This window comes from Mirounga leonina, unplaced genomic scaffold (genome assembly GCF_011800145.1).
Source record: "Mirounga leonina isolate KUSES-001 unplaced genomic scaffold, KU_Mleo_1.0 Mir_95, whole genome shotgun sequence".
In the NCBI taxonomy this organism is placed as follows: Eukaryota; Metazoa; Chordata; class Mammalia; order Carnivora; family Phocidae; genus Mirounga; species Mirounga leonina.
The window spans coordinates 3,783,988-3,809,284 of NW_023270865.1; the positions used below are offsets into that span (position 1 = coordinate 3,783,988).

At 50.6% G+C, this 25,297-nt stretch overlaps 1 protein-coding gene across 6 annotated transcripts in view; it reads left to right on the top strand.

Moving 5' to 3' along the window:
• ADAMTS16 (ADAM metallopeptidase with thrombospondin type 1 motif 16) overlaps positions 1 to 2,027 on the top strand; it is a 142,946-nt gene extending 140,919 nt beyond the window's left edge. For 2 of the 6 annotated variants that reach the window (XM_034998826.1, XM_034998827.1), the window contains exons 22-24: positions 175 to 322; positions 466 to 530; positions 702 to 2,027. In XM_034998826.1, coding sequence (XP_034854717.1) covers positions 175 to 322; positions 466 to 530; positions 702 to 950 — 462 coding nt within the window. In that variant the 3' untranslated portion in view covers positions 951 to 2,027. Of the gene's footprint in view, positions 1 to 174; positions 323 to 463 lie in introns of those variants that run through there. The other 4 variants (XM_034998829.1, XM_034998828.1, XM_034998830.1 and 1 more) reach the window with 3 other exon arrangements.
• The last annotated feature ends 23,270 nt before the right edge of the window (positions 2,028 to 25,297 follow it).

Consider the following 25,297-nt stretch of genomic DNA (forward strand, 5'->3'; position numbering starts at 1 on the left):
GACCACTCAAAAGCATGTTAGACCTCCAGTACTTGCCCCCTCTGTCCACACCTGGGATTAATCCGGAATCTGGTCCGCTTCCCCACAATCACTGAGGAGTCTGGGTGGAGGGGAGGAGAGGGTGCCCCGGGCCCCGGGGGCCCCGGATGACCGCTGTGCATGTGTTTTTCCCAGTGCACGGCCAGCTGTGGGGGCGGCGTGCAGACCAGGGCCGTGCAGTGCCTGGCGGGGGGCCGGCCGGCCTTGGGCTGCTTCGTTCACCAGAAGCCCACCGCCTCCCTGGCCTGCAACACCCACTTCTGCCCCATCGCAGAGAAGAAAGGTGAGTATCTGGAGCCCCTCGGCTTGGCCTTGGCATCCCGGGGTGGGCTGTCATGTGACTGGAGCAGTTCCTTAGTGGGCCCGAGGAAGTGGGGTGCCCGCGGTTAGAGAGCCCTGGCGTCGGGGCCTCTGTCTCTTTCAGAGAACGTGCAACTGAAGTTCGGTGGCAGGAGGCTGGACCGTCGTTCCCGGCGTCACTAAGTGTGCAGGTGCCGCACAGAAGGGAGGACAGAACGTCCTGAGGGACGTTCCAAGGAGGGCTTTGTGGAAACAGCCCCTCGCACAGGGCTGCCTCTCCCCTGAAGGGCCGCCCTCCGCAGCCTCGGAGCCATGCCCCCGCCGCCCAGGGCCCCGGCTAACACGGCGTCTGTGCTTTTCAGATGGCTTCTGCAGAGACCACTTCCCCTGGTGCTCTCTGGTGCCCCAGCACGGGATGTGCAGTCACCAGTTCTATGGGGATCGGTGCTGCAAGACGTGCTCCACCTCCAACCTGTGAGGCCCGGGTGGCCCTGCCCAGGGCGGAGAGTAGAGGTGCTGTGCCTTCAGCCCACATCAGCTGTGCGCTGTGCATCGGAACGCGGCCGGGAGGATGCAAGCTGGGAGAAGAAGAGCTGTGTCTGGCTCTCTGATGGGACAGAGAGAGTGTGTGCGTGTGTCTGTGTGAGTGTGTGCATGCGTGCAAATCGTGGGTCTGAAGGCATGCCTGGGCACGCATGCGCACACATTTCAGGTGAAGCATGGAGGCAGGCGGGAGGGCCCACTCTGCAGACCCCGAGTCATGCTTGTACTACATCACTTGTACTACAGCTGAATCAAGTCAAAAGACAGAAGGAGCCGAACTTGCTAAATGCTAAATATGTGGTGCTTTGGAGAAGGAAGGAAATGCCATGACATTAGGAACATGTACAAAAGATCTGCGGCTACGTACACCAGCCTCCCTCCCACCTCGAGGCCCTGCCCCAGGTCTGGACTAACCAGCCTCCCTCTGGAGAAGGAGCTGGGTGGGACAGCTCCCGGCAGGTGTCCCCATGGCCCCCTCCTCCCACCCCGGGAGCCCCACTTCTCTCTGCTGGGACAAGAGCCGGGGGGGCCCTCGAAGGGGCGCCTGCCCTGCCAGGGGGGACACTGGACTAAGGACTCCGTGTCCCGATTGGAGACTTTGCCTCTGGAAACAGGAAACATGAGGTCCTGCTATGGTGCTTTGGTCCCTTTCAGACTCACACGCTGGGGGAGAGAACTTTTATAGCCTACGTGTTATCCTTCTCTGTTACGGACAAACGAGCGTTTCTACTCCAACCTGTTCCTTAATGCTTCTCCCTGAAATGACAGAATCACAGGTTACACCAGAATCAGAGAGCGACCAGCTACGCCACAACCCTGCCGTCCTGATGAGCCGCTGGCTGTCCTGCCCGGGCGGACGTCCGCGGACGTGGGGACCTTCAGAACCCCATGCTTCCTTTGCGTGTGTTGTGCTGTTTTTGAACTTTTTTTCCGTGAATTTTGGTTGTTTTGTAAGACCCATTCAGAAAGAAGGCCAGCATTTCCGCATGAAGCTGCACACAGGCCCCCGACACCCCGCGCAGTGTTGGTACTGCTCTGCATTGTCCTTCCTGCCACGTGGCTCCATTCCGAATGGGCACCTGGATATTTATATTTGCTGAAGTTTTATAATAAATTTTATATTGTACTGCTTGCTTCTGACCTGCTCTGATTCCTCATGAGTTTTGTGCCTGAGATCCGGGGGCTGGCATGGAGGCGGGGAACTGGTCCAGGGACAGAGTTGGGGCTGGAACAGGTCAGAGGATGAAGTGCCCCTAAATAAGGAGGCTACAGGGAAGACAGCAGGTGACCGGGGATGGAGGTGGCCAGTGTGGGGGTGGGTAGGACGCTGGGGCCACCGGCCAGGGGACTGAGGTTTTTGCAGCTTCCACTGGAACCTGAGCGCGGACAGCTTCCCTGGGCCACAGCTAACTCGAGGGCGACCCCTGACCCTGTGATTCCTGCTTTATTAGACAGGGTTCGCTACAGAAACAGAAAGAACAGGTGTCCCATGGAGAGAGAAGGGAGCTTTATTTTAGGGATCTGGCTCAGGGTTATGGGGGCTGGCAAATCCAAATTCTGCAGGGCAGAAAGCTGGAAAGAGGGCAAGGTTTCTGCATTGCAGTCTTGAGGCCAAATGCCTCCTTCTCAGGGACACCTCAGTCTTGGCTCTTAGGGCCTTCAACTGATTGGGTGAGGCCCACCCACATTATGGAGGATCATCAGCTTTATTCAAAGTCTATTAATTTAACCAGTAAATGCCAATCATATATAAAATATATCTTCATAGCAACATCGAGTCTAGTGTTTGACCAAGCAGGTGGGAACCATAGCTCAGCATGTCACCGTGTGGCATCATCCATCACACCACTCCCCTTGGCCTGGATTAAAACAGCCCACATGGGGCACCATGAAACGTCCCACTCACCCTCCAAACCTGCCGGGCCTTCAGACAACCCCAGCTGCTGATGTGGCTCAGCAAGCCTACCCCGCCTTCACTAGCGCATGGCTCCACCAGCGGGGGACAGAATCCTAATCCCGAATCACAGACAGGAAGGTGAGACTGGAAATGGACGCAGTGCTTCCCGGTGTCACGGCCAGAGGAGACCAAGCCGGGACTCTGCAGGACTCAGGCAGCTCGTCCCAACACATGAGGGTGTTGTGGATCCACCAAGGCAAGGGGGCCCCTCCCAAACCTCCGTCCTTCTAACAGATTTCCAATAATCCTTCAGTACTGTTCTCAGAAACCCTTCACTGGACATCTGTGTCTGGTTGTGGGAAGGGGGCAAAAATGGGCAGACGTGGTTCTACCCTCGAGGACTTCATGTTCCATCGGGAAACAGCAAAGCGACGTATCACAGGGACAGAGACAGGCAGAAGAGGGGGAGCCTGGCTCCCATCAGCGAGGGAAGAGGTAGGACAGGAGAGGGGCAGCCTTCCATCTGGGCACCTACGCCCCCAGCACTTGGTCAGCCTTTTTCCCCCGCGTGTGTCCTGCTCGAGGTCTGTCCCCCAGCCTGGCCTGCCACGTGCCCTTAAGGGGCGGGTGCCCTGCCCTGTGTGTCTGTGTCAGTCCCTGACCAGAACCTTCATTTCCGTGCTGCCAACGTGAGCTTCAAAACAGTGCAGGCTGCATGTCCCTTGATGTTTATGTAGCATCGCTGCAGGCCAAGCACAGAGACGGGTGCGGGTGTGCGAAACCCCACGCAGCCCTCCACCGTGGCGCGAGTCCTGGCTTCCCCGTCATGTGCAGCCCGACCCCTGGAAGCGCCCCCTCCATCCGTGCAGGCCGTGGGGCTCCTCTCGCCAGTACCACTGTCTTCAGGCCCCTGTGGGCTGGGTGCACGCCCCTGCTTCTGCGGTGGGTGGCCCGGGAGCCTGGGGGCTCCGCAGAGACAGGAGACACGGACAGTGACTAGAATCATCTGCTCTGTGTCTGGAACCCTGCTCTACCCCCTCCCACCCCCCAGTGCCCTGGGAAAATCTAGCCCATGGAGAATCACTTTCCTTAAGAGTGATGGGAGGTGGGATTTTCCCCAACAACCTGAGTTAGTTTCTCCTGAAAATGTGTGATCCCAATAGATTCTCAGTACTTGGAACTGGAAGAAAGTTCTAGGTGCGAAACTCCCAGGTCCTGTGGGGATGAAGTCAGAATCCGTGCAGAGGGAGGATCCCCCCACCGACCCCTCGTAGGAAATGTCTGAATTCGAGGCATGAGTGGCTCCCCAGCTGCCCCCCCACTCACTGTCTCCCTTTCTGGGGCCTGCCCCGTGGGCTGAGCGAGGAGGAGCCGACCCTGGGAAGCACAGCTCATGGGGCTTCTCTCTGGGCTCTGGAACCCAGGGGTCTGGTTGACCCCACTGCTGAGGAATCTCCGTGTGATCCGCACTGCCCTGGCCCTGGGGGGTGACAGCGGAAAGTGGGAAAGGATTGGGTTGACAGGATCCCAGGTACGGGGTGACGATCCAGGGAAGGCGGATTGTGCGGTTCCCATGATGCCATGCAGTCTGCTTTGGGGAGACCAGGCCTCCCCTGTCCCAGTGGCTGTGGTGGCCTTTCTCCTTGCTTGTTTTCCAGCTCCCTGCAGAGGCCATGACCGAGCCACAGAGAGTCTTTTCTTTACCCGGCTTGCCTCTCCGGAGTCCCCCAGATGCAGAATCACACCAAGGGGTGATGTCACCAAGCCCCGGGAGCCATGCGACTCGGACCGAACTCAGCCCCCAGGAATTCCAGGCTGAGCACAGCTACAGGGAGGAGGCGGCCCTGCCAGATAAGCCAGGCACACAGCAGTCACCCAGTCTGTCTCCGTCCATCCATCCAGTACCTGACCCTCCCAGCACTCCTGGAGATAAAAACCCTCCAGCTCCCAGCTCGGCAGCCCCAGCAACAAAGTTCTGCAGAGACACTCTAGGAGGTGAAGGGAACCTCCCCAGAATCCCAGAACTGTGTCTGTACCTTCCTGGGTCATTCCCTGCCCCCTCCCCGAATATTCTGCATGTCACTCATCTGCAGTGTGGCGGCCGAGATGACAGTGTCCGTGTGGTCACAAAGCCGTGCCTCCCAGGACTAGGAGGGAGGCTTCCTCGAGTCTGCTCTTCTCCAGCGAAGGAGGCCAGCCTCTCCCCCGCCAGCCCCCCCACCACCGTCGCAGGCCTGTCCCCCACCCCGCTGGTGTTCTGTGCTTCTTCCTGGCTTCCTGCCCACGACCTTCATAAATGCCAGACGTTGGGCTTGACCCTCCGAACGCAGAACTTCTTGTCCCTTCCTTCACGTGCAACAGTGGTTTGCCATATTCACTGTATTTGCTGTGCTGTGGGCTAGGTCTCCAGGACTGGGGTATCTCCTAGTTGCAAGTGTGTACGCTTACGCAACATCTTCCTCTTGCCCCCAGCCCTCAGGCCCTAGTAACCACCATTCTACTCACAAAACTGGTCTATCGTATGACCCAGCAATTCCCCCTATGGGTGTTTACCTAAAGGAAAATGGAAACAGGATCTCGAAAAGAAGCCCACACCCCCATGTTCATTGCAGCATTATTCACAATAGCTAGGATGTGCAAACAACCCAAGCGTCCATGCACGGATGAATGGATAAAGATGAGGTACATATATATACAATGAAACACTGTTCAGTTATGAGAAAGAAAGAAATCCTGGTATTTGCAACAACGTAGATAGACCCGGAGACCACTATGCTAAGTGAGATGACAAATGCTATATGATCTCACTGATCTGTGGAATCTAAAAAAAGCATAGGCTGCTTTTTTAAGGCTGGTGACAACCAGGAATGGTTTTCAACCCTAAGTCCCGGAGGGAGTGCCAGCCCAGCCACTGAGCCCCTCTGGGCTGACAGACGCTGTGGTTCATCCTCACTTTTCAGATGGCAAACTTTAAATCTCAGGAGCGAAATTGGCGGCTATCCGGTAGACAGAAGAGAAAGCACCTCATTCTGCAATGTTTGCAAAATCCTTTACAAGAAATGTTGTAGCAAGAGACTGGAATGGAAGGCCAAATAGAAAGCAGCTCTGAAATAGAATACCGTTAATTTCAGCATCGAAATGTGTTTTCTATGTATATTTTTTATTCATTCAAGGACATGCTGTCTTTAGGGCAGTGGGAAACCTGTCAGAAGCCACCAGGAATGGCAGCGGCCTCTTACTGCTTCTTCGCAGAAGGGACATGGCACCCCTTGTGCTCACGCCCCACTGTCCGCACAGAGCGAGGCTCGAGGTGAAGTCCCTGTGACTCGGGCAGGGATGACCTGCATGGCCCAGGACAGCTGTAGGGTGGTCCCCGCTCTTGCCGGGAAGGGAGTGAGTAATTCAGAACAGCCACACCATCTCACATGGGCTGTGTGCCAGGCACAGTGCATAAGACCCCTTCCCTCAAGGCTCCCCCAGCATGGCCTGGGGCAAGTCATTTCACCTATCTGGCTGTTGGCTTCATTATCCATAAAAAAAGGACTTAGAGGGGTGCCTGGATGGCTCAGTCCTTAAGCATCTGCCTTCAGCTCAGGTCATGATCCTGGGATCCTAGGATCCAGCCCCGTGTCGGGCTCCCTGCTCCGTGGGAAGCCTGCTTCTCCCTCTCCCACTCCCCCTGCTTGTGTTCCCTCTCTCGCTGTGTCTCTCTGTCAAATAAATAAATAAAATCTTAAAAAAAAAAAAAAGGACTTAGATTTTTCAGGGTTCTCAGAAATTCTAAGATGCTGGCCTTTCTACTTTACTTATGATTAAACTAATCCTTTACTGGAGGTCATGAATCAGCCCCGAGAACAGGATCTTAGCCCACGTCATTGGACTGGAAGGGAAAGAGATCGTCCTTCCCTGCATTAGAAGACAGAAAAGAGGGCCCTGGGGAGTTTGTAAGGATCGTTTGGGCAATGCCTATCGAAATCCTTACACCTACACTCAGATACTCCCAGACTCTAAGTGGTGGGCAGAGCAGAACTCCCAACTATAATTCTCCCAGAGGCCAGGCAGTGAGTCCGGACCCGGGAGTCCAGGGCCACCAGCCCACCTGCAAGGGGGGAGACCAAAAGCAGGGCGGAGTGTCCTCCTGTCAAGGGTCTTCGACAGGAGCCGTACCCAGGCCCATGTGCCTGCCAGACTCACCCTACAGCCACCTGGCTCCCTCCCATGGTCCCTGGCCTGGGCAGAGGCTCCCGGAGCTCCCGCCTGTGTCAGCATCCAGCCTGTGACTCACAGTGATGAAGATTTCTTCTTCTGACCTCAGGGGTTTGGATGACTGGCCCAGACAGCTGACGCCCCAGCTGGGGTCCCAAAACCCCAGAGGGTTTCAAGTGAGTTTGCAAATTCAGGGCTTTCATCTGAAGTCTGGACAGAGACTCAACAACACCTGGGTGTCCTGTGGCTAAGAGGCGAGTGGGTCGGAGCGCTGGCAGGAGGTCAGGCCCCAGCAAGCGCCCTGGGGGAAGCCAGCCCGGAGCGGGAGGGGCCGGAGCATGTTTCTGCTTGCCTTGCTTGCGCATCTGGAGTCACCCATGTGTTCCTGGCCTGAGCAGGGCATGCCAGTCTCCCCAGGGAAATCAGGAGCAAACCCATCCAGATCAATGTGCACGCCACGTTTGTCTCCGTGATTTCCTTGATGGGCCTCATCCTCTGGCTCATTCCACCACAGGACTGTGCACCACCGAGTGCCCTCGGCCCCCACCTCTCCATCAAGTGGGACACCAGGCCTTCCCAGCGGGGCTTTGGAGGTCGCAAAGCTGCCTGCCCTGGAGGATGCCTCCTATAAATGCAGATGGGTCAGGTAGGTGTATTTGTCTTCTAGAGCTGGGACACACCTAAATATCGCATCATTCCACTTGGGCTCATGCCTGAGGGGAAATGGACCAAATATTTGTTCAGCTTCAGCTCTCTCTCACTTCTGAGTGAGCTCAATAGCTCTGGAATGTGCTGTGCTTTGTCATTCTTCTGTGCCCTTCAAGACTACTCCCAGACCCTGGACACCCAAAAGCCCTCTCCTCCAGCACACTGCATGCTGGGGACTGAATTGTGTCCCCCCAGATTCATAGGTTGAGGCCCTAACCCCCACGTGGAAATGGGGCCCCTGAGGAGGGAATTAAGGTTAAATGAGGTCCTAGGTGAAACCTTCATCCCGTAGGATGGATGGTGTCCTCAACAGGGCCCTGGCGGGCTCTCCCTCCTGCGTTTGGGGCAGCACCCTGAGCGCGGCCCCAGCAGGAGCTGAGGCCAGGCCCACCTCACCGCCAGGCCCTCACTGCCTGCCCCTCCGTCTTGGGCTCTTCGAGCTGCACAGAATGCAGCAGCTGGGAGAGAGGAGCGGCTATGAGGTTCCTGCTGCTAGGCGAACCCTGAGCACTGAGGGCTGGGCTACTAGCGGCGAAGAGAATGATGCTTCCTGTCGCCAGCAGTAACAGGCTTTCCCTGGGCCTGGCAAGCCTCCATGAAGATGCCAAATTAGGAAGAATAAAAGGAAGGAAGGACAGAGGGAGGGAGGGAGGGAGGGAGGAAGGGAGGAAGGGCAAAAAGGGAGGAAGGAAGGAAGGAAGGAAGGAAGGAAGGAAGGAAGGGAGGGAGGGAGGGAGGGAGGGAGGGAGGGAGGGAGGGAGGGAGGGAAGGAAGGAAAGGAAGGAAGGATGAAGGGAAGGAAGGAGACACTAGATCTCTCTCTCTCTTTCTCTCTCTCTCTCTCTCTCTCACACACACACACACACACACACACACACACACACACACACACCTGTGCCTATCCAGGTGAGAAGGGAGGACATTGTAAGATTTGCAAAAAACCAACCAAGTTTTTTCCACTTTCTTTGACTAATCTCAAAAACAGATACTAGAGAATTGTCTTGTTCTTTCTTCCACTGTTTAGAATGAGTACCACATATTCATCTCTGCCTCGAATCAACTCTTGGCAAATTTAAATGAAGGAAGGAGTGATGGTAGGAATTAAAAAAAAAAAACAAACAGAAAACTTGTGTGCTCTCATTCTCTAAAGAGATACAGTTTGTTGCCAAGTAGGTGTTGAGGTTCTGGGCATAACCATTGGTTACTGGAAGGTCCATCCAGACAGACCAACCTACACGAACAACATGAAAGCAAAAACACACAGTTGTTTTAGTTTTGCTATTTTTAAAAATATTTTATTTATTTATTTATTTATTTATTTATTTATTTATTTATTTATTTATTTAACAGAGTGAGAGAGTGTACATGAGCGAGCAAGAGGGCAAACCGAGAGAGAGGGACAAGCAGACTCCGTGCTGAGCGTGGAGGCTGACACGGGGCTTGATCTCACGACCCTGAGATCATGACTTGAGCTGAAATCAAGAGTCAAGCATTCAACCGACTGAGCCCGCAAGCACCCCTTGGTTTTGTTATTATCTTAACTTAGGGTGCAACATGTTAAGATTGCCTATGGCAATTTGGACCAAAAAAGAAGATGGTAACTAATCAGGAAGGATCATGTCAGCATCATGCCTTCTCTGGTGCGTCTCATGTCAGGAGAGAATTCATGAGGCACTGTGGTTACTGTTCACATTGATCACTCTCTTCTGAATGGACACCGAGGTCAACAGCCACACTGGCCCATGGCCTGGGGTCAGTACATCCAGGGTTTTCTGATGAGTCCCAATATCAGACATGGTTTTACTTGTCAACATTTTATCACTGCTCAAAGCTCTCTCAGCTCAGGGAGGAAATGTTTTTGGAAAGGCTGTAGGATTGAGATGCAGATATTGGGAACAAGGGTGAGAAGACTGTATATGGAAAATGTCACCATTTGTGTTTGGTCGGTCATGGGTTGAAAGGGCCTCAGTGTATGAGCTCCATCCTAGGGGATGCAAAACGCACATATCAGTGACCTGGTTGGTTTCAAGGTCTTTGAAGAGAATGAGGTCCTTCTTAGGCTCTGGGTTAGAGAGATGATCTCTCTAGAATGTCCCCTAATTAATTTTTAACCTGTTTTCCAAGTTTTCACCATGCTGATTTTGGAACCTGAACACACCTTAAAATATTTTTTCCTGTTTTAGATCCAACTGTGTCAAAGATGTAGAAAAACCACAACCCCATTCTGGTTCCATGTGGCTCCTTCTGGAAGATTCTCGGCCACATTATTTTCTCAGCATCAGTGTCCTCTCTGCTCTGCCTTTCCTCGTAGGCCCTTCTGTGGACAGCCTGGCCCCATCCATAGGCTCCTTGTTTGTCCTCATCCTTAGAATCTTTCTTATTCCAGGAGCTTCTTTTCAGCTGGCCCCTGCCTGAGTCTTTCCGGGCCACCATGCCAGAAGACCACAGATTGGGAAGTCCATGACGGTAGTGCAGACAGATTCGGTGTCTGCTGAGAGCTTGCCTGCTAGCCTGCAGACAGCCTCCTCCTCACTGGGCCCTCCCAGGGTGGAGAGAGGGCTCTGGTTTCAGGGCATCAGTCCCACCTTGGGGCCTCACCCTCAGGATCTCATTTTCCCCTAATCACCTCCCAAAGGCCCACCTCCAATGCCATTGCATTAAGGATTAGATCTTTACTGTGAGAATTTGGGGGGCACAGCCTTCAGTACACAGGAGCTCCTGGGACCAGCAGACCAGCAAGCCTCCTGCCCAGATGTAAGCACAGGGCCTCTGCCCTGCGCCTCCCAGCTCTCCCACCGGCTCCACACCTTGGCCATCCCTCTTCCACTCTAGCCACTCAGTGGTGCATCCAGGGGGCCCCCCGAACACGCTCCCTCCTTCCCATTCTCACAAGAATATCCAGAGATCCTCTCAGGCTGACCTCAGAAGCACACCCATTTCACAGAGGAAGTGGTTTTAATGAGGACAGAGCCCCTTGAGTCAGTGGAGGTGTTTTTGGCCAAAACAAAAGGGCAAAAAGTGTCTTCCTGCCTTCCACAACTATCACAAATGGGCAAAAAAGTACAGAATGGAAGAACAAAGACATTTTCCAAATAGATCCAGACTTTCTGGCAAGTTGGTTTGGTGGGGGAGGGGGTTATTGTTCAGATAGGCAATGGGTGTGTGTGAATCATACTCCTTTATCAGTGAAATAGCGAATATAAAAGTGGCGAACACATACTGAGTATCTAATGAAGATTATGTGGAAGTAAGTGAATTGCCCAAGTTACAGATCTGTGCACACACAACCACGGAAGGAGAAGAGAGCAGGGAAAGCGTGGGCCTGGCAAGCCAGGTTCTCCTGTAAAGCGACAAGCCTGAAATGCTCTGTAGCTGGGAAGCCCAAATAGCGTGGGCCCCTCTCTGAGAGAGGGGTCATGGCTCAGCCGTGATGACTTACCACTCTGCAAAGTCATCTTTTTCTACACATCTCAGATCTCCCTAAGTCACCTGGAAGTTTCTGTCTTCTGACAAAGGAAAACACAACTAACCTCTGGAGGTACCTTCTGTTTCTCCTCCTCAACCAGAATGTCTTACCGACCAGGGCTCAGCATACAACAGGCACGGCCAGGAGACCAGAGAAGCACCCTTCTTAACGTGGAACTCGAAGTAAAGAAAACCTGCTTCCTTGGCATTTGCTCTCAGCTGCTGTGTGCCACGAACCCCCATCCCGGAGCCCATTCTCTGGTTCGGATCGCAGGAGACCCTCTTCATGGGTGCTCCCAGATCACAGAGCTCAGGGGTATGTGTGCACAAAATCCCCCCGGAATCAGCAATCTGTCCTCAGGGCCAGGACCACAAAGCTTGTGGCTTCTAGGCTCACAAAGCCCAAGAGACTTTTCACCCCAGGGATGGCCTCATTGCTCATTCTCTCAGCTTTCCTCTTCTAGCCGGTTCTACCCATCCTAAGACATTTGAGACAGTCAAGCTTTCAAATATCCAGTAACATCATGAGGTGAGACAAGGTTGTCCCCAGAATCACAAAGGCTAAAAATAACAGACGTTTAGTAAGTGTGTAAATTTGTTCCTTCAATCCAGGTCATCAGTAACCGTCTGGGCTCCCATGGTGTGCACCGCATGGTCTTTTGAAGAACTTAGTTTTGTGTGACCCATCCCAAGCTGCTTTCCAGTTATTGTGGAAGTCAGTTTCTCAGTGTGAGGCAGTGAGCATCTCACATAAGAGCATATATGAATAAAACTGTGGTGGGGCTTGGGTTTGGGTGAGGGTGCGAAGAGGGGCCACTTGGCACATTGGGTGGAACATGCAAGGTTCTGGAGCGAAAGGACAAAGGCTTTCCAGGCTGATGCCACAAGAGGAGCAAAAGGAGCTAAATGTCAGGAGCACATGGAACCATGTGAATCATGCACTTGGGCTCTGTGTACCACTGAAACCGAAGGAGAGATGCCGGGTGGGAAGGGCACCTCTCTCATCAGTCCTGTGTGGCTGGAGGCAGGACTGGAAGCAGCTCCAGGACAAGCTGAGACATCATCAGTCACCGAGTCGGTCTGGCGGGTCAGGAAACTGAGTCATGTGACTTGAGATGGATGGGGAGAGCAAAATCAGGGGTCCCTCCTCAATGATGTGGCAAAGGACCGAGGAAGGAATGGATCACCAGCCGGAGAGCTAAAGAGTAAGTTTCTGGAAGTAGAGAACCTATTGAGGACAGGATGAACAGACAACTGCCTGAGCACCTGGGAAAATGCTGCCCAAGGAGCAACTCCTCATCACAGAGGACCGAGGGCCTCGCTGGACTGATGGCAGTGTGACCCTCTTTCTCCAGGAATCCTAATTCTCCTGCACTAATTGATTAAATGACTGATGGTTTCTCAACAAGCATTAAATGAAATTTCCAGGATTTTTTTATAAGCCGATGATGAGTTTTCCTTGAGGAGGGAGAGTTTCCCCAAGTAGGCACCCCTACATTCTTGGAGGATAATCCTGACCCATAATTGGTGGTTCCACCCATTGTGGAATGGTGAGCACCCTTATCCCACAGAATGCCAGGGATCCCTCCATCAGCTGTGACAAATAAGAACACACCATGCACTCCCCGTGCTCTCGGGGTGGCCGTGTTACCCAGAGAGAGCCCCAACCAGGTCATGCTAAGTGATCTTTGCTGACATAAATTTGCCCTAAGTGGCTTAGTTGGCATCTGTTCTGAGGCAAAGGTGAGAGAACAGGAACAGAAACAAGTAATTACCCTTCAGTAATGGAAGCACATGAAACATCACATCCAAAAGCTCCTGGGTGTACAGAGAAGGCTTCATCCTAGCAAGAGAGATGTGAAATTGAGTCCTAAAGAGGAGACCAGAGTATTTCAGGAGTGGTGCAACATGCAGGAAGGCACTGGGTCGTGGAATATGTGTTCGCTTATAGGGGACATGCAAGAATTTTTAAACACTCAGCAGTTATATCTATTTTGAGATCACTTTGAACATGATAATTAAAATCAGTGAAAATTTTAAGTGATACTGTTCAGTGACAACCACCCAGAAATGACTCTAATGGGACTCTGAAATTAGAAAAAAAAAATCAGATAATAGATTTCAATTTTTATTTACAGTAAAATTCCTACCAAGACAATTCAATGGGGAAAGAACAGTCTTCTCAACAAACGGTTCTGGGATAAGTGGATATCCACGTGTGAGAGAATGAAGCTGGACTCCTACCTCACACCATATACAAAAACTGACTCAAAGTGGATCAAACACCTAAATAAAAGACCTAAAACTACAAAACTGTTAGAAGATGTTAATCTGCATGATCTTGGGTTTGGTAATAGTTTCTTGGATACGGCACAAAGAACACAAGCAACCAAAGGAAAAAATAAACAGACTGGATGTCATCAAAATGAGAAACATTCATATCAAAGAACACTATCAAGAAAGTGAAAAGACAACCCAAAGAATGGGAGAAAATATTTTCAATCCATATATTGATACTGGCCTAATATTCAGAATATATCAAGAACCCTTAACTAGTTAACAATAAAAACACAAATCACCCAAGTTAGAAATTGGCAAAGGATTTGAATAGAATCCAAAGAAAGTATACAAATGGCCCATAAACACATAAAAAGATATTAATCATCAGTAGTCATTAGGGAAATTAACATTAAAACTGCAATGAGATAGTACTTCACACTCTCTAGGTGGATAAAACACACACACACACACACACACAAGTGTTGGTAAGGATGTGGAGAAATTAGTACCCTTGCTGGTGGAAATGTCAAGTGTGAAAAACAGTTTGGAGTTTCTTCAACAGATTAAACATGGAATTATCACAGAATCCAGGAACTCCACCTCTAGGTAGATACCCAAGAGAATTGAAAGCTTGGTCACACAGAAACGTGTACACCAATTCCTGGCAGCGTTGTTCATGGTGGCCAAGCCCAGCCTGGAGGATCACCTCCACAATATACTTTGTGAGAGACAATGATAGTTCTCTCCCCTCATGTAAGCTTCTATTAAGAGCCTCATAATCATCGCTCTTTTAAGAAATCAAGGAAGCCCCAGTTTTGCCAGGAGCCCGCCCAGCACCACCTGCCGCAGCCTCTGGCCACCGTGTTTCAGGCTGCCCTGGTGCCTGGATTCTGCCCCTCTGCCTTCATCGCCCTGGGATTCCGGTTGCTGTGGCTCTCCCTGGCATGGATCTCAGAGGAAGGACAAGGTCTCACACAGCCCAGGGTGGGGCAGTGCAACCATGGTCCCTCCTTGATTTGGCAAACCCAGGACCTTGAGGAAACTGGTCCAGATTCCCCCTCCCCTTGTCCTGGCACTACCCAGAGTCAAATTTAGAACTCAAAGGCAAACCTACTGACTTGTGGATTTCTTTTCTTCTCAAAGATATTAAACCATTTCTAGGGCAGGGCCTCCTTTTGTTTTAATGACTGTATTTTATGATCGATCCCAAATTGTCTGCATTGAGTTTCTAAACAGCCCAAATTCACGAAACAGTTTTCATTCTGCCTTTTTGTATTAATATAATTTGTGGTGCAGTTGATTAAGCTTGGCAGCTTCATCGTGGGGCCTCCCTCTCTCCTAAAGATTTGAGGCCAGAAGAAAAATCTGTGGGTCTCCAGAGAGCCAGATCCTTGGCCAGGGAGGTGAGGATCTCAAAGGCAAATAACTGAGGAAAGCCATTCATCGAGCAATCCCTTTATGGAGAATTTACTGGGATGTGGCATTGCAAGGAGATTGGAATTAGTGACGGGGGAATCCCAGGAGAGCTGAGCGTGAACACCAGCGCACTTTTCCCAGACCCCCCACCACTGCCCGCCCCTCTGGGCCCCAACGGGCCTCCCTGTTTGTGGAAGCCTCCATACGCCTGCTTCCTCTTCGCATTACTCATCATCCTACCATCACTCAACTGTCCCTCACGCCCCCAGACAGCTAACAGACAGAGCACCCTCGCCTCTCTTTTTCTGGTAGTGGGTTCTGATGGATTTATCTTCAAGTACCTGAAGAATTGATTGCAGATGGAACTGTGTAGCCTGAGCCACTTCCCCAGGCATCTTTCCCGTGACCTGTGTGGGGGTCCCTCAGACCCCGACAACCATGAGGGGTCTAGCACAGTGCTCACGGACACCTCTGTCCTTGATCAGCACATTGGGCCCTTCAAACTGCCCAGGGAGTTGATTTTGAGGAAAGCTAGCCATTTTGTATAACTGAAACCTAAATTTGACATCTCAGAGCAACTCTAGGAATGAATGGCCCACTGAGTCACTCTGCGACCAAGGACCTTGGCAGGAAAAGGAATGGCACAGATACCCAGAAACCTGCCCACAATACCTGCCTTCACAAGAGGAGACAATCACGACCTGTTAATGGAAGCTATTTACAGCACGGAAGGGTGCAGGGGGAAGGGGGAGCTTCCCCTCCTGGCTGAAGCTCCCCTGTTTGCTACCCCATTAGTCAGAGACTATGACTGAGCATTAGTGGGTCCAGGACCCCGTCCTGGGGCTGGATCCTGAGCTCACGGCCAGGTTTTAGGCTTCAACCCACCCCCTGCCTCTGTGTCCCGCCTCATGGAATTACTCATCCCCTGAGGTACTGGAGGGTGCTGGAGGGTTCACCTGAGCCATACACCTCCACTGTCAGCCATGATAGCCCCCAAAATGTTTTTATATTGTTTGGCTGAAATGTTTGGTGATCCAAAGCTCTGGTCTTTAAATAAAGCTCCCACTGTCTACTTTATAGATAACTCATGCATGCACTATGCCTTCTTCTTCTTTGCTTTTTTTTAAATTAAGACATAATTCACATACCATAAAATCACCCCTTTAAAGAGTACTATTCTGTAGTTTTTAGTCTATTCACAAACCTGCGTGGCCAGCACTGATACCTACCTGCAGAACATTTTTGCCATCTCAAAAAGAAACTGTGCTGTCTGCAGGTGCTCAGCCTCTGGAAGCCCTCAGTTTGCGTTCTATCTTTATGACTGTGGCTACTCTGGACTTCGCTTTCTGAGGAATCGCACAATGGATGGCCCCGTGGCTGGCTTCCTTAGCCGAACGTGCTTTCTGCTTTCATCCGTGTGGTGATCTGTGTCAATGCGTCGGTCCCTGTTACTGCGGGTAACAGTTCCGCATTTTGTGGATCCATTCTTCAGTAGGTGGAGGTGTGGGTGGTTTCTACCTCCTTGTTTTGATGAATGATCGTGCACGTGTTTTTGCATGGACTGTTTTCCTTTCTCTTGGGTGTTTACCTAGGACTAGAATTAGTGGGGCCTTTTGGTGAGTCCCTGCTTAACATTTTGAGGAGCTGCCAAACTGACTCCCAAAGAAGTTGCACCATCCTGTGTGCCCCGCAGCGAGGTGGGTGGGGCCCACTGCCTCCATGTCTTCTTTATTGTTGTGTTTATGTATCTTTATGTATTGTGGATGTAGGGACAAGACCCTTATCAGGTATGTGATTTACAAATATGTTCTCCTACTCTGTGGGTTGTCTTATCACTTTCTCAAGAGTGTTTTTCTTGAGAACAAGTTACTTCTGATGAAGTCCAATGGATCTATTTTTTTCTTTTGTTTTTGCTTTTGGTGTCGTATCTCAGAAATGGAGGCCTCATCCAAGGTCATAGAGATTTATGTCTATGTTTTCTTCCAAGGGTTTAATCCTGTTTTTTTTTAAATTTTTGTTAAGTCCAGTGATGATCTACACTTTTCAAGGAGGACCAGTAAGGAGTGGAAAGCATTACAGAGAAAATGAGTCAGTTCGTTTTATTGTTTTCTAAGTAACCCTAAGAGATTAACGCTTGGTGCTATAGAGAAGACCAGTACTTAAGGCAACATGGCCATGGCTTCACTGTGTAATTTAGGGAGACTCACACTCACTCCTCCAGTGTCTGGTCCTGACACACCACTGAGGTTCTCACCGTTTGCCTTTTGTGTGTGATATGGTTGAGCTGGATCATGGCCAGGCAGATGGAGGCCCCAGCCTTTTGATGACATCTGTCTTTCTATAGCCAGTATTCTGCAGATGAATGTCCTCCTTGTCCCCTTTCCAGCAGCATCACCTGCTGCTACTGTGTCTACTGCAACATGACCCTGGTGACTGGCCCTTTTCCAGCGTGTGGCTGGACGACGTCACCCAGTGTGTGCTTCTCAGGGTCAAAGTGGATGGTCTCTATCATTTCTATGCTGCATGTTACACTATGAACTTGAAACCTCTTAGGAAGATGAATCAATCTTTTTTCAGGGCCTCCTGAAATCGCTCCATCCACACCTCGGCCCCTCAAGGCCCCTTCTTCTGAATGTAAGCTGCACAAATCTGCAAACTGGTTTGTGATCCCACAGAACAAGAGGATTACAGGAAAGGTCCAGGCTTGGCTGCAGACCACCTTTTCCAGTTGCCCAAACATGTGTTCGATGTCCTAGGCCCTAAGCCCGCAGCGGGGAATTTTGACCCGCTCTTCCCCCGCTCCCAGACACAGAGCCCAGGTGAATTCCACCAAGTGGCCTCCCCAAACCCTTCCCGCATCTCCATCTAGGATTCGCTGAGTGGGCGGGGGGGAAGGTTGCAGCTTGACGCCCACCCCAGGCCTTCAGGGCTCACAACTATTGCCTACATATTCAGGAAATTAAGAAAAAATAAAACAAAAAGCCATTCAACCCACACATCCTGCCCTGGAAAAACCCAAGAATTGTTCTTTCCGGGGCAACATCCATAAAGCCCCAAATTTTCACAGATTTTATCACATCTGCCCCTGGAGGCAGGAGGTTCTCATTAATACAGAGTGATTCCTGGAGTGTGTTTGGTTTGATTTTCTGTTGCCATGTTGGGGGGTGGGGGGCAGTTAAAGCCGGATCCTGGCATCTTCACACTTTGCATCGCTTCTATCCATCTTCCCCAACTCTCTTACCAACTAACTTTTGAGAGGAAAGAGAAGGAGCTAATTTTAAACACGTACACACACCCCGGGGTGGTAACAGATCTCAAATACACTCAGTCAGATCAGTCAGATCAGAAATATTATCCTAATACCTGTTAATTTGTAATCACTGCACATCTCAATGTGCTTATTTAATGTCAGAGGATTAGACATCCTTATCGAATGCCCTTCCGTACCCGGGATGCTTCTTTCTGGCCAGCCTTCTCAGGCTTCCCTCTGTAGCCTTGAGATCATACAACTGACCCACCACTCCCTGGTGTTTGTCCAAATTCTCCACACTCAGACCAGAATTATGACCAAAATCACTCAAATAATTTAAATGTAAAATGCACTAGGTGGACTTTGGTTAAGATAGATAGTAATTTCAAGGTCTACTCAGAATATGTGAGTATAAAATGGCAAAAATCTCTAATATGTCTGAAGAAAAAGTGTTTCTGGTCCCTTTGGGAAAAAAAGAACTAACAGAATTTATCATGAAAATGTTCTTGTCTAGTTTGGGAACAGTCTTTATTTTAAGTTGATATTTAGGGCAATAACTTATCAGGGCAATATTAAATTACTAATAATGTGTATTAATAACAGACCTCTAACTATGAGCCAGGCGAAATGCCAAGTGTTTATAAACAGGGATCCAAAATGTATAAAATAGTATGAGCATCTTAATTTATAACACAATAGTATATATACATGTAATTTATATTTGAAAAAGTAAAAGAAAGTATATATGTGTGTGGACATGTGGGTGCATGTCTTCGTGTGGTGTGCGTGCATGCATGCGTGAGTGTATTATGCATAGTGTGTGTGTGTGTGTGTGGATATTTTGCATGGTGTATGTGAGTGTGTGCACGTGTGTGTGTAAGTGTGCAACACATAATAAATGAAGGATGCCGAGCGGTTATCTCTGGAGGCTAATGGGAATGGTGAAGAGCAATTTCTATGGTTTGGACTGATACTGGCATGTAGCTTAAATCTTGCCCAGTAAAAACTTATATGCATATCACATATATAGCTTTTCAAAAAGAGAAATCTAAGAATGAATGGCCAGCAGCCCCAGCGTGCAGCATCTGTCAGGGCTGAGCCCCGAAGGGAGGGGGCAGGAGAAACCAGGAACGGGGTGGGGCACGGGGGCCAGGCGGGGCCTGGGGTCCCAGTGTCATGGGCTTCACCGGCCTCCTGGGCTCAGCTCTCGCCCCGGGGAGCCTGCTGCTCACTGCCACCACCTTGCCGGGCTTCTCAGCCTTCACGGGTCCTTGCCCACCTGCCCAGAGGCAGCCTGACCGAGTCTGCCCTTAGTAAAATAGAGGGGCCGCCCCCCAGGTGTCATCCAAGGGCACCTTTGAGCTCTCCGCCCCTCCAGGGCTTGTCAGAAGCTCAGCTGACAGAAGTCATATTTAGGGAAGATTTCCTTCTGTAGGATGGCCCTGGATCCGAGGCTCTCCTCACGTCCTTCACACACATACACAAATGTACACACACACACACAGTTGCACTCCCAACACACAAATACACACACACACATTTACACAATTAAATGTATCCCCGACACACACACACACAAATGCACCTCTGACACACAACACACACACATATACAAATATATACACACAGAGACACACAGACACACACACATACACACACACACAAGTTACACATTTAGAAATGTAGCTTGGTCTAAATTATTTGACTTTGTAAAGAGCAATTTAATTTATTTAAAGTTAAAGTGGACCATTGTGTTTGGGAAGAACCAGGGTTTTGTGGCAGGATCTTAAAAGGGAGAGTGCAAGGAATCCACCCCACTTCCTCTACGTATGGGTGACTGAGAGCCAAGGATGGATGCTAAGTGGCTTCTCCAGGATTCCACCATGGGGAATGGACTCCCTACAGTCTTGTGTCTCTCTCCATAGTTCCAGAAAGCAACCTCTGTCTTCCTTGCCAGATGCTCGGTCTGTCCCTCCTGTAAAATTTTAGGGACTCCAATCCTTTCTTGTCAAAAGTTTATGGACACCTGAGCTATCCAAAGATCTACCAAGAACCTCCTAGAGTAGAAGCGCTCATAATTTGGAGGTAATTTGGAGTGCAGGCTCCAGGATCCAAGGAGCTTCCCATTGGCCGCCCCTGAGGGCTGACTCTACTGTGTTGATGGCCCCTCATCGACAGAGATGCACATGTGCCCCCCAGGTCAACCTGGTGGGCTCGTTGGCAGCCTCAGCCCTTTGAAAGGGCAACAGGAAAAAAAAAAAAACAGATGATGAGACGATCAGAAGGGAAACATCATACAGGGCAGGTCTGGCCTCAGTATGAATTTGAAAGAGGAAACACCAGCCAGGGAACAGGGGAATGAGGAATACCTTATTTCAACGTGGAGTCTCTCCTGGGGCTCCTGGGTGCCTTGAGGGGGGTCAACTCTCGAATTTGGGGGGAGAGTGACAGATGAGTAGGGGATAGGATGAGGAGAAGGAAATGCTACTGGACTCCCATGCACTCAAGATGGAGAGTCTTTGAGGTTTCCCAGCCTCTCCGAGAACAATCCACTGTTCCCAAGCTTACTTGACCGTGACCTTTTGAGTTTCCAGGGGAAATACTATCCAAGTCACGGTGCGGGAGCCGCCCACAGCTGTCTTCAAGGGCTTGATGGTTTTCTCTTTTCCTATTTGTGCCCATGATTCAATTCCCTGATCTTGTAAACTTTCTCAGGCACTTTGTTCTGAGATCCTAGCGACAAGCTATGGCGATTGTCAAGACGACTGATAAATGGACTCCCTGGGCTGACATGATATTTATAAATCAGCACTAAATTTCTCTGTCTGGGCTATAAACGTCTTAGGACTCTTTCATCCCACTGAGGAGTAATGTAAGTAGTATTTGTGTGCCTGTCTGACCCCCTCTCCGTTCTACTGGTTGCAGGTTGCTCGCGGAGGGGGCCGGGGCCCGGGGAGGGCAATGGAATGACGAATGCCTTGGTCGCCATTCTTCTCTGTGACCCATGAGGCACATTCAGACTCATCTCACACTGGGGGCTGGAGGGATCTTTCACCCTGGTCGTGAGCTGCCTTCCCCCTGGGGATTATGCTCTGCCCCCCAATACACACACCCCAACAGACCAACGGAGGAGGGCTCATGGTGCAGAACTCCCTGGGGGGGGGGGCATGGGACCACATGTTTTTGGCCACACGTTTGCAGATCGTCCCTTCAGGCTGCCCATTTCTCTCCCTTGTCTCCAAATGGAATCGCTGACTAGTTATCTTTTCCTATAGAATTAACCTGTTTTTCTCCCCAAAGCAATTCAGATTCCTTTCCTTCCTAGGAGCAGGACGATCCATCCAGCAGGCTCCACCTGGTCTCAGAGCAGAGGCTACTTTCAGCTCTTTCTCTGCTTATTTAACTTTATCCCATTCATCTTATAACCATGCTCAGAAAGGGATTCTTCTCTTCATTCTCCCTCCATCTGCACCCCAGTCTGAATCAAATCATTGCTGCTAAAGTCAGTCCTTAGTGGGTCTAAGAAATTGACATCATTTCAAAACTTCCTCCGATTCTTTCTTTCCTTTTGTCTGAGGCTAAATTTTAAATACTTGGATAATCTAATTTTTAAGTAGAGCTGTGATATTGTGATTTATAATAAGAAAGGCATATCTGGGGGCGCCTGGGTGGCTCAGTTGGTTAAGCGACTGCCTTCGGCTCAGGTCATGATCCTGGAGTCCCGGGATCGAGTCCCGCATCAGGCCTCCCTGCTCGGCGGGGAGTCTGCTTCTCCCTCTGACCCTCCTCCCTCTCATGCTCTCTGTCTCTCATTCTCTCTGTCTCAAATAAATAAATAAAATCTTTAAAAAAAAAAAAAAAAAAAAAAGAAAGGCATACCTGGTCTTCATCCCTTTCCTGGCACAGAGCTCTTAAAACCCTTGGAATTTCCTAAGTGTTGAGAGCAATAAAGGTGCCTTTTATACATCAACAAGATGACTTTTGGAAAGCCCTCAGGTAGCCTAAGGATGGGGCTGTGCCCTGAGATCCAGCTGTGTGATTAGATGTTTGGAACCTTCAGCCCCATCCCCAGACCCCTGGGGAGGAGAGAGGGACTGGAGATTGAGTTTAATCACCAATGGCCAGTGATTTAATCAGTCGTGACTCTGTTAGGAAACGTCCATAAAAACGCTGAAGGATGGGGTTCAGAGAGCTTCTGGCTTGGGGAACCTGTGGAGGTGCTGGAAGGTAGCCCAGTAGGAGAAGACGTGGAAGCTCAGGGCCCCTCCCACAAACCTTACCGTGTGCCTCTCTTCCATCTGGCTATTCCTGAGCTACATCAATTTATAATAATCTGGTGACCTAATAAGTAAGCTGTTTCTCTGAGTTCCGTGAGTTGCTCTTGCAAATTAAATTGAATCCAAGGAGGAGGTCTTAGAAATCTCTGATCTAGAGCGGTTGCTCAGAAGCACAGGTCCAACCTGGACTTGGATGGGTGTCTGAAGTTGGGGGGGGACTGCATTCTCGTAGGATTGAGTGCTTCACCTGTGGGATCTGGCACCGTCTCTAGGTAGTATCAGGATTGAGTTGAATTGTAGGACACCCAGCTGGCGTTGCAGAATTGCTTGGTGTGGAAAAACTCCCCCAGCCCCCAGTCCCATTGGAACTGGAAGCAGAATAATAAGGCCACTCAACACAAAGCCAACAATAGCATGTTAAGATATAGTCGTGGCCTAATTGGTGAAATATGAAGATTTGGCTATAAGATTTAACCTCTTCTCTTCAAGTCGTGTGATTTCTCATGGTCTCTTATGAGATATTCCTCACTGTTAAAGGATCCTGATTTCCCAGGATGCCACAGTGGCCACCGCCAACATAGTGGTCTTCTTACCATAGCTACCTACTTATCTGCGGTCCAGCAGTTACCTGGGGGGGACGTTGAGAAAAAGAACTAGGGGCCCTGTGCCTCGATAGTGAGGGAATGTACAGTCTGATACTCTCTGACCACAGAGAATCTAATAATTGCTTTATTTGGGTCAGTTTCAACAGAATTAGGAATTGGCTCTTTCAAGTGGCCCTAGGTCCTACTTAATGGCCAGTCTAGGCACATGATACATGTCTCCTCTACTTTTTGGCAAGAAAGGAGGAGGTGGTGAAGTGGGCACTGATCGGACTGGGAGGAGTTTGGCATCAGTTACCATCATCACTGTGTTGGCCATGACACACAGCAGAAGGCAGGTCTGCTGTGAGTTGTCATCCAGGGAGCCCGGGTGAGCTAGGGGAATGGTACCTTGCTGCACCTTTTCTCATGCGGAGCCAGTGGGTGGGGAACGAGGACCACTTCCCCGGCTGAACAGGCAGAGAGAACAGGCCCTATGCGGCACTGAGCTTGTGCGTGCAGTTTGTGTGTATGAATGTGGACGTGTGTGTGCGTGCATGTGCGTGAAAGTATATACAGTGGGCTCTGTTATGATGTGACGTGGGTGTTCCTAAATGCCACCGAGCTGTGTAGAATTGTAGTGAAGACCACAGGGCTCATGGGGTGATGGCGGTAAGATACTGAAAATCTTCATTAGGAACACACTGAGAAGAAAGGCAGAAACCTGGCAAACCCAGCCGTACAGTTTCATGCATGTTGAATGGCCGGGAAGCACGTACATACTACAGACTCTGCCTTGGCAAAGACCTGAACCGAGTTTGACCTGCGAGGGCACCCCAGCTCCACCTGCCTCCGCTGACCCCGCCAGCCCCCGCCCCCATGCCGGCAGCCTAAGGGAGAGAAGAAGAGAGAGAGGGAGCAGTGGACCCAGGTGGAACCCGCCTCGACAGGCTGAGGAGGGAAGGGAAGGGAGGGCCCTGTGCCGTGGAGCAGGGGTGGCCTTGGATGCGAGGGGCACCAGCTTCAAGTGACCGCGAGGGCCGGAAGCAGGGTTATCTGAGGCTGGGCTGAGCCACCACACCAGACAAAACGGGGTGTGTGTGCTCACTGTCCTGGGGAGGCATTTTGTGGATGCCAACACGGCAAGGTTCACCTGGGTTCACGTTTCTATGTTCATCTATGTTCGTCTCCGACAGATGTACGTGAGTGAACAGAGGACTCACGCCACATACGACCTGAGCCCACTCTTTGATTGAGATCCTAGCTCTGCTGCATGCTGGCTTTGTGACCTTGGGCAGCTCACTCAACCTCTCCGGGCCTAGGCTGCTTCTGTGGATCAGACAGGGTCCCACCAGGAAACCCTGCTGAGTGTTTAAAGACAAAGGGGACATGAGGCAAGGATTGGGTTAATCAGGGAGGGGTTATCCGACTAGGGGGTGGTAATGATGAGGGAGCAGAAGGCAAGCTGAGGACAAAGCACAAGCTAACACCCCACAACCCCTAGGTGGGGTATGTGTGGCATTCCTCAGGCCCTCCTGGCTACTGGAGAACAAAGGAAAGCGGAAGACAAATGGTTAACTGAGGGAGATCACAGTCCCGCAGGACAGGAGTCTCCATCAGTTTGCAACTGTCTTAATGATTTACAAGAAAAAAAGCAATGTCAGGAAACCTATAGACTCCATTTCCTGGAGCCCTAACGCCACCCTCCCCTCCCTAGGATAGACAATCTTACTTAATCAGTCACAGGACCACGGTCCTGTCCCCGCGCTTTAATAAAACCACCTTTTTGCACTGAAGACAGCTCAAGAATTCTTTCTTGGCCATCTGCTCCGAACCCCAACCTTCAAACCACATCAGTAAGGCAATCCGGGGAAGAGCAACAGGAACCTGGGCCACCCTAAGGGCGTTTTGCAGGAACAAGGCCAATGCCTTCAGCCCAAATTCCCTGGTGATGGGCAGGACAATCTGTGCTGACTCAGACTTTTGTTCCTTGTTGTTCTGACCTAAAACTTCCTCACTGGCTGCATCAGCATGAGTCAGGATCCTTTTGGTCCTTCAAATGCCAAGAAAATTAGTTTCTATTGCTATCTAGTGGTTTGGGCATTCGGGAGATAGAGTCACAGAAACATTAGCCGTGCTGGCACTTGAGAAACTCCCACCGCTGGGATTCTAAGGAAATCAAGACACTGTCCTGGAGGGAGAGAGGGGGTCGACGTGCTGCCCACAGTCACAGCAAAGGCCTCTCTGAGAAACTCACAGCAGAGTCCCCAAGAACCGATGATGGGTTCTGGAAAGCAGTTGGGCTGGAATTACCACTGATGCACCGTGAAGTCCC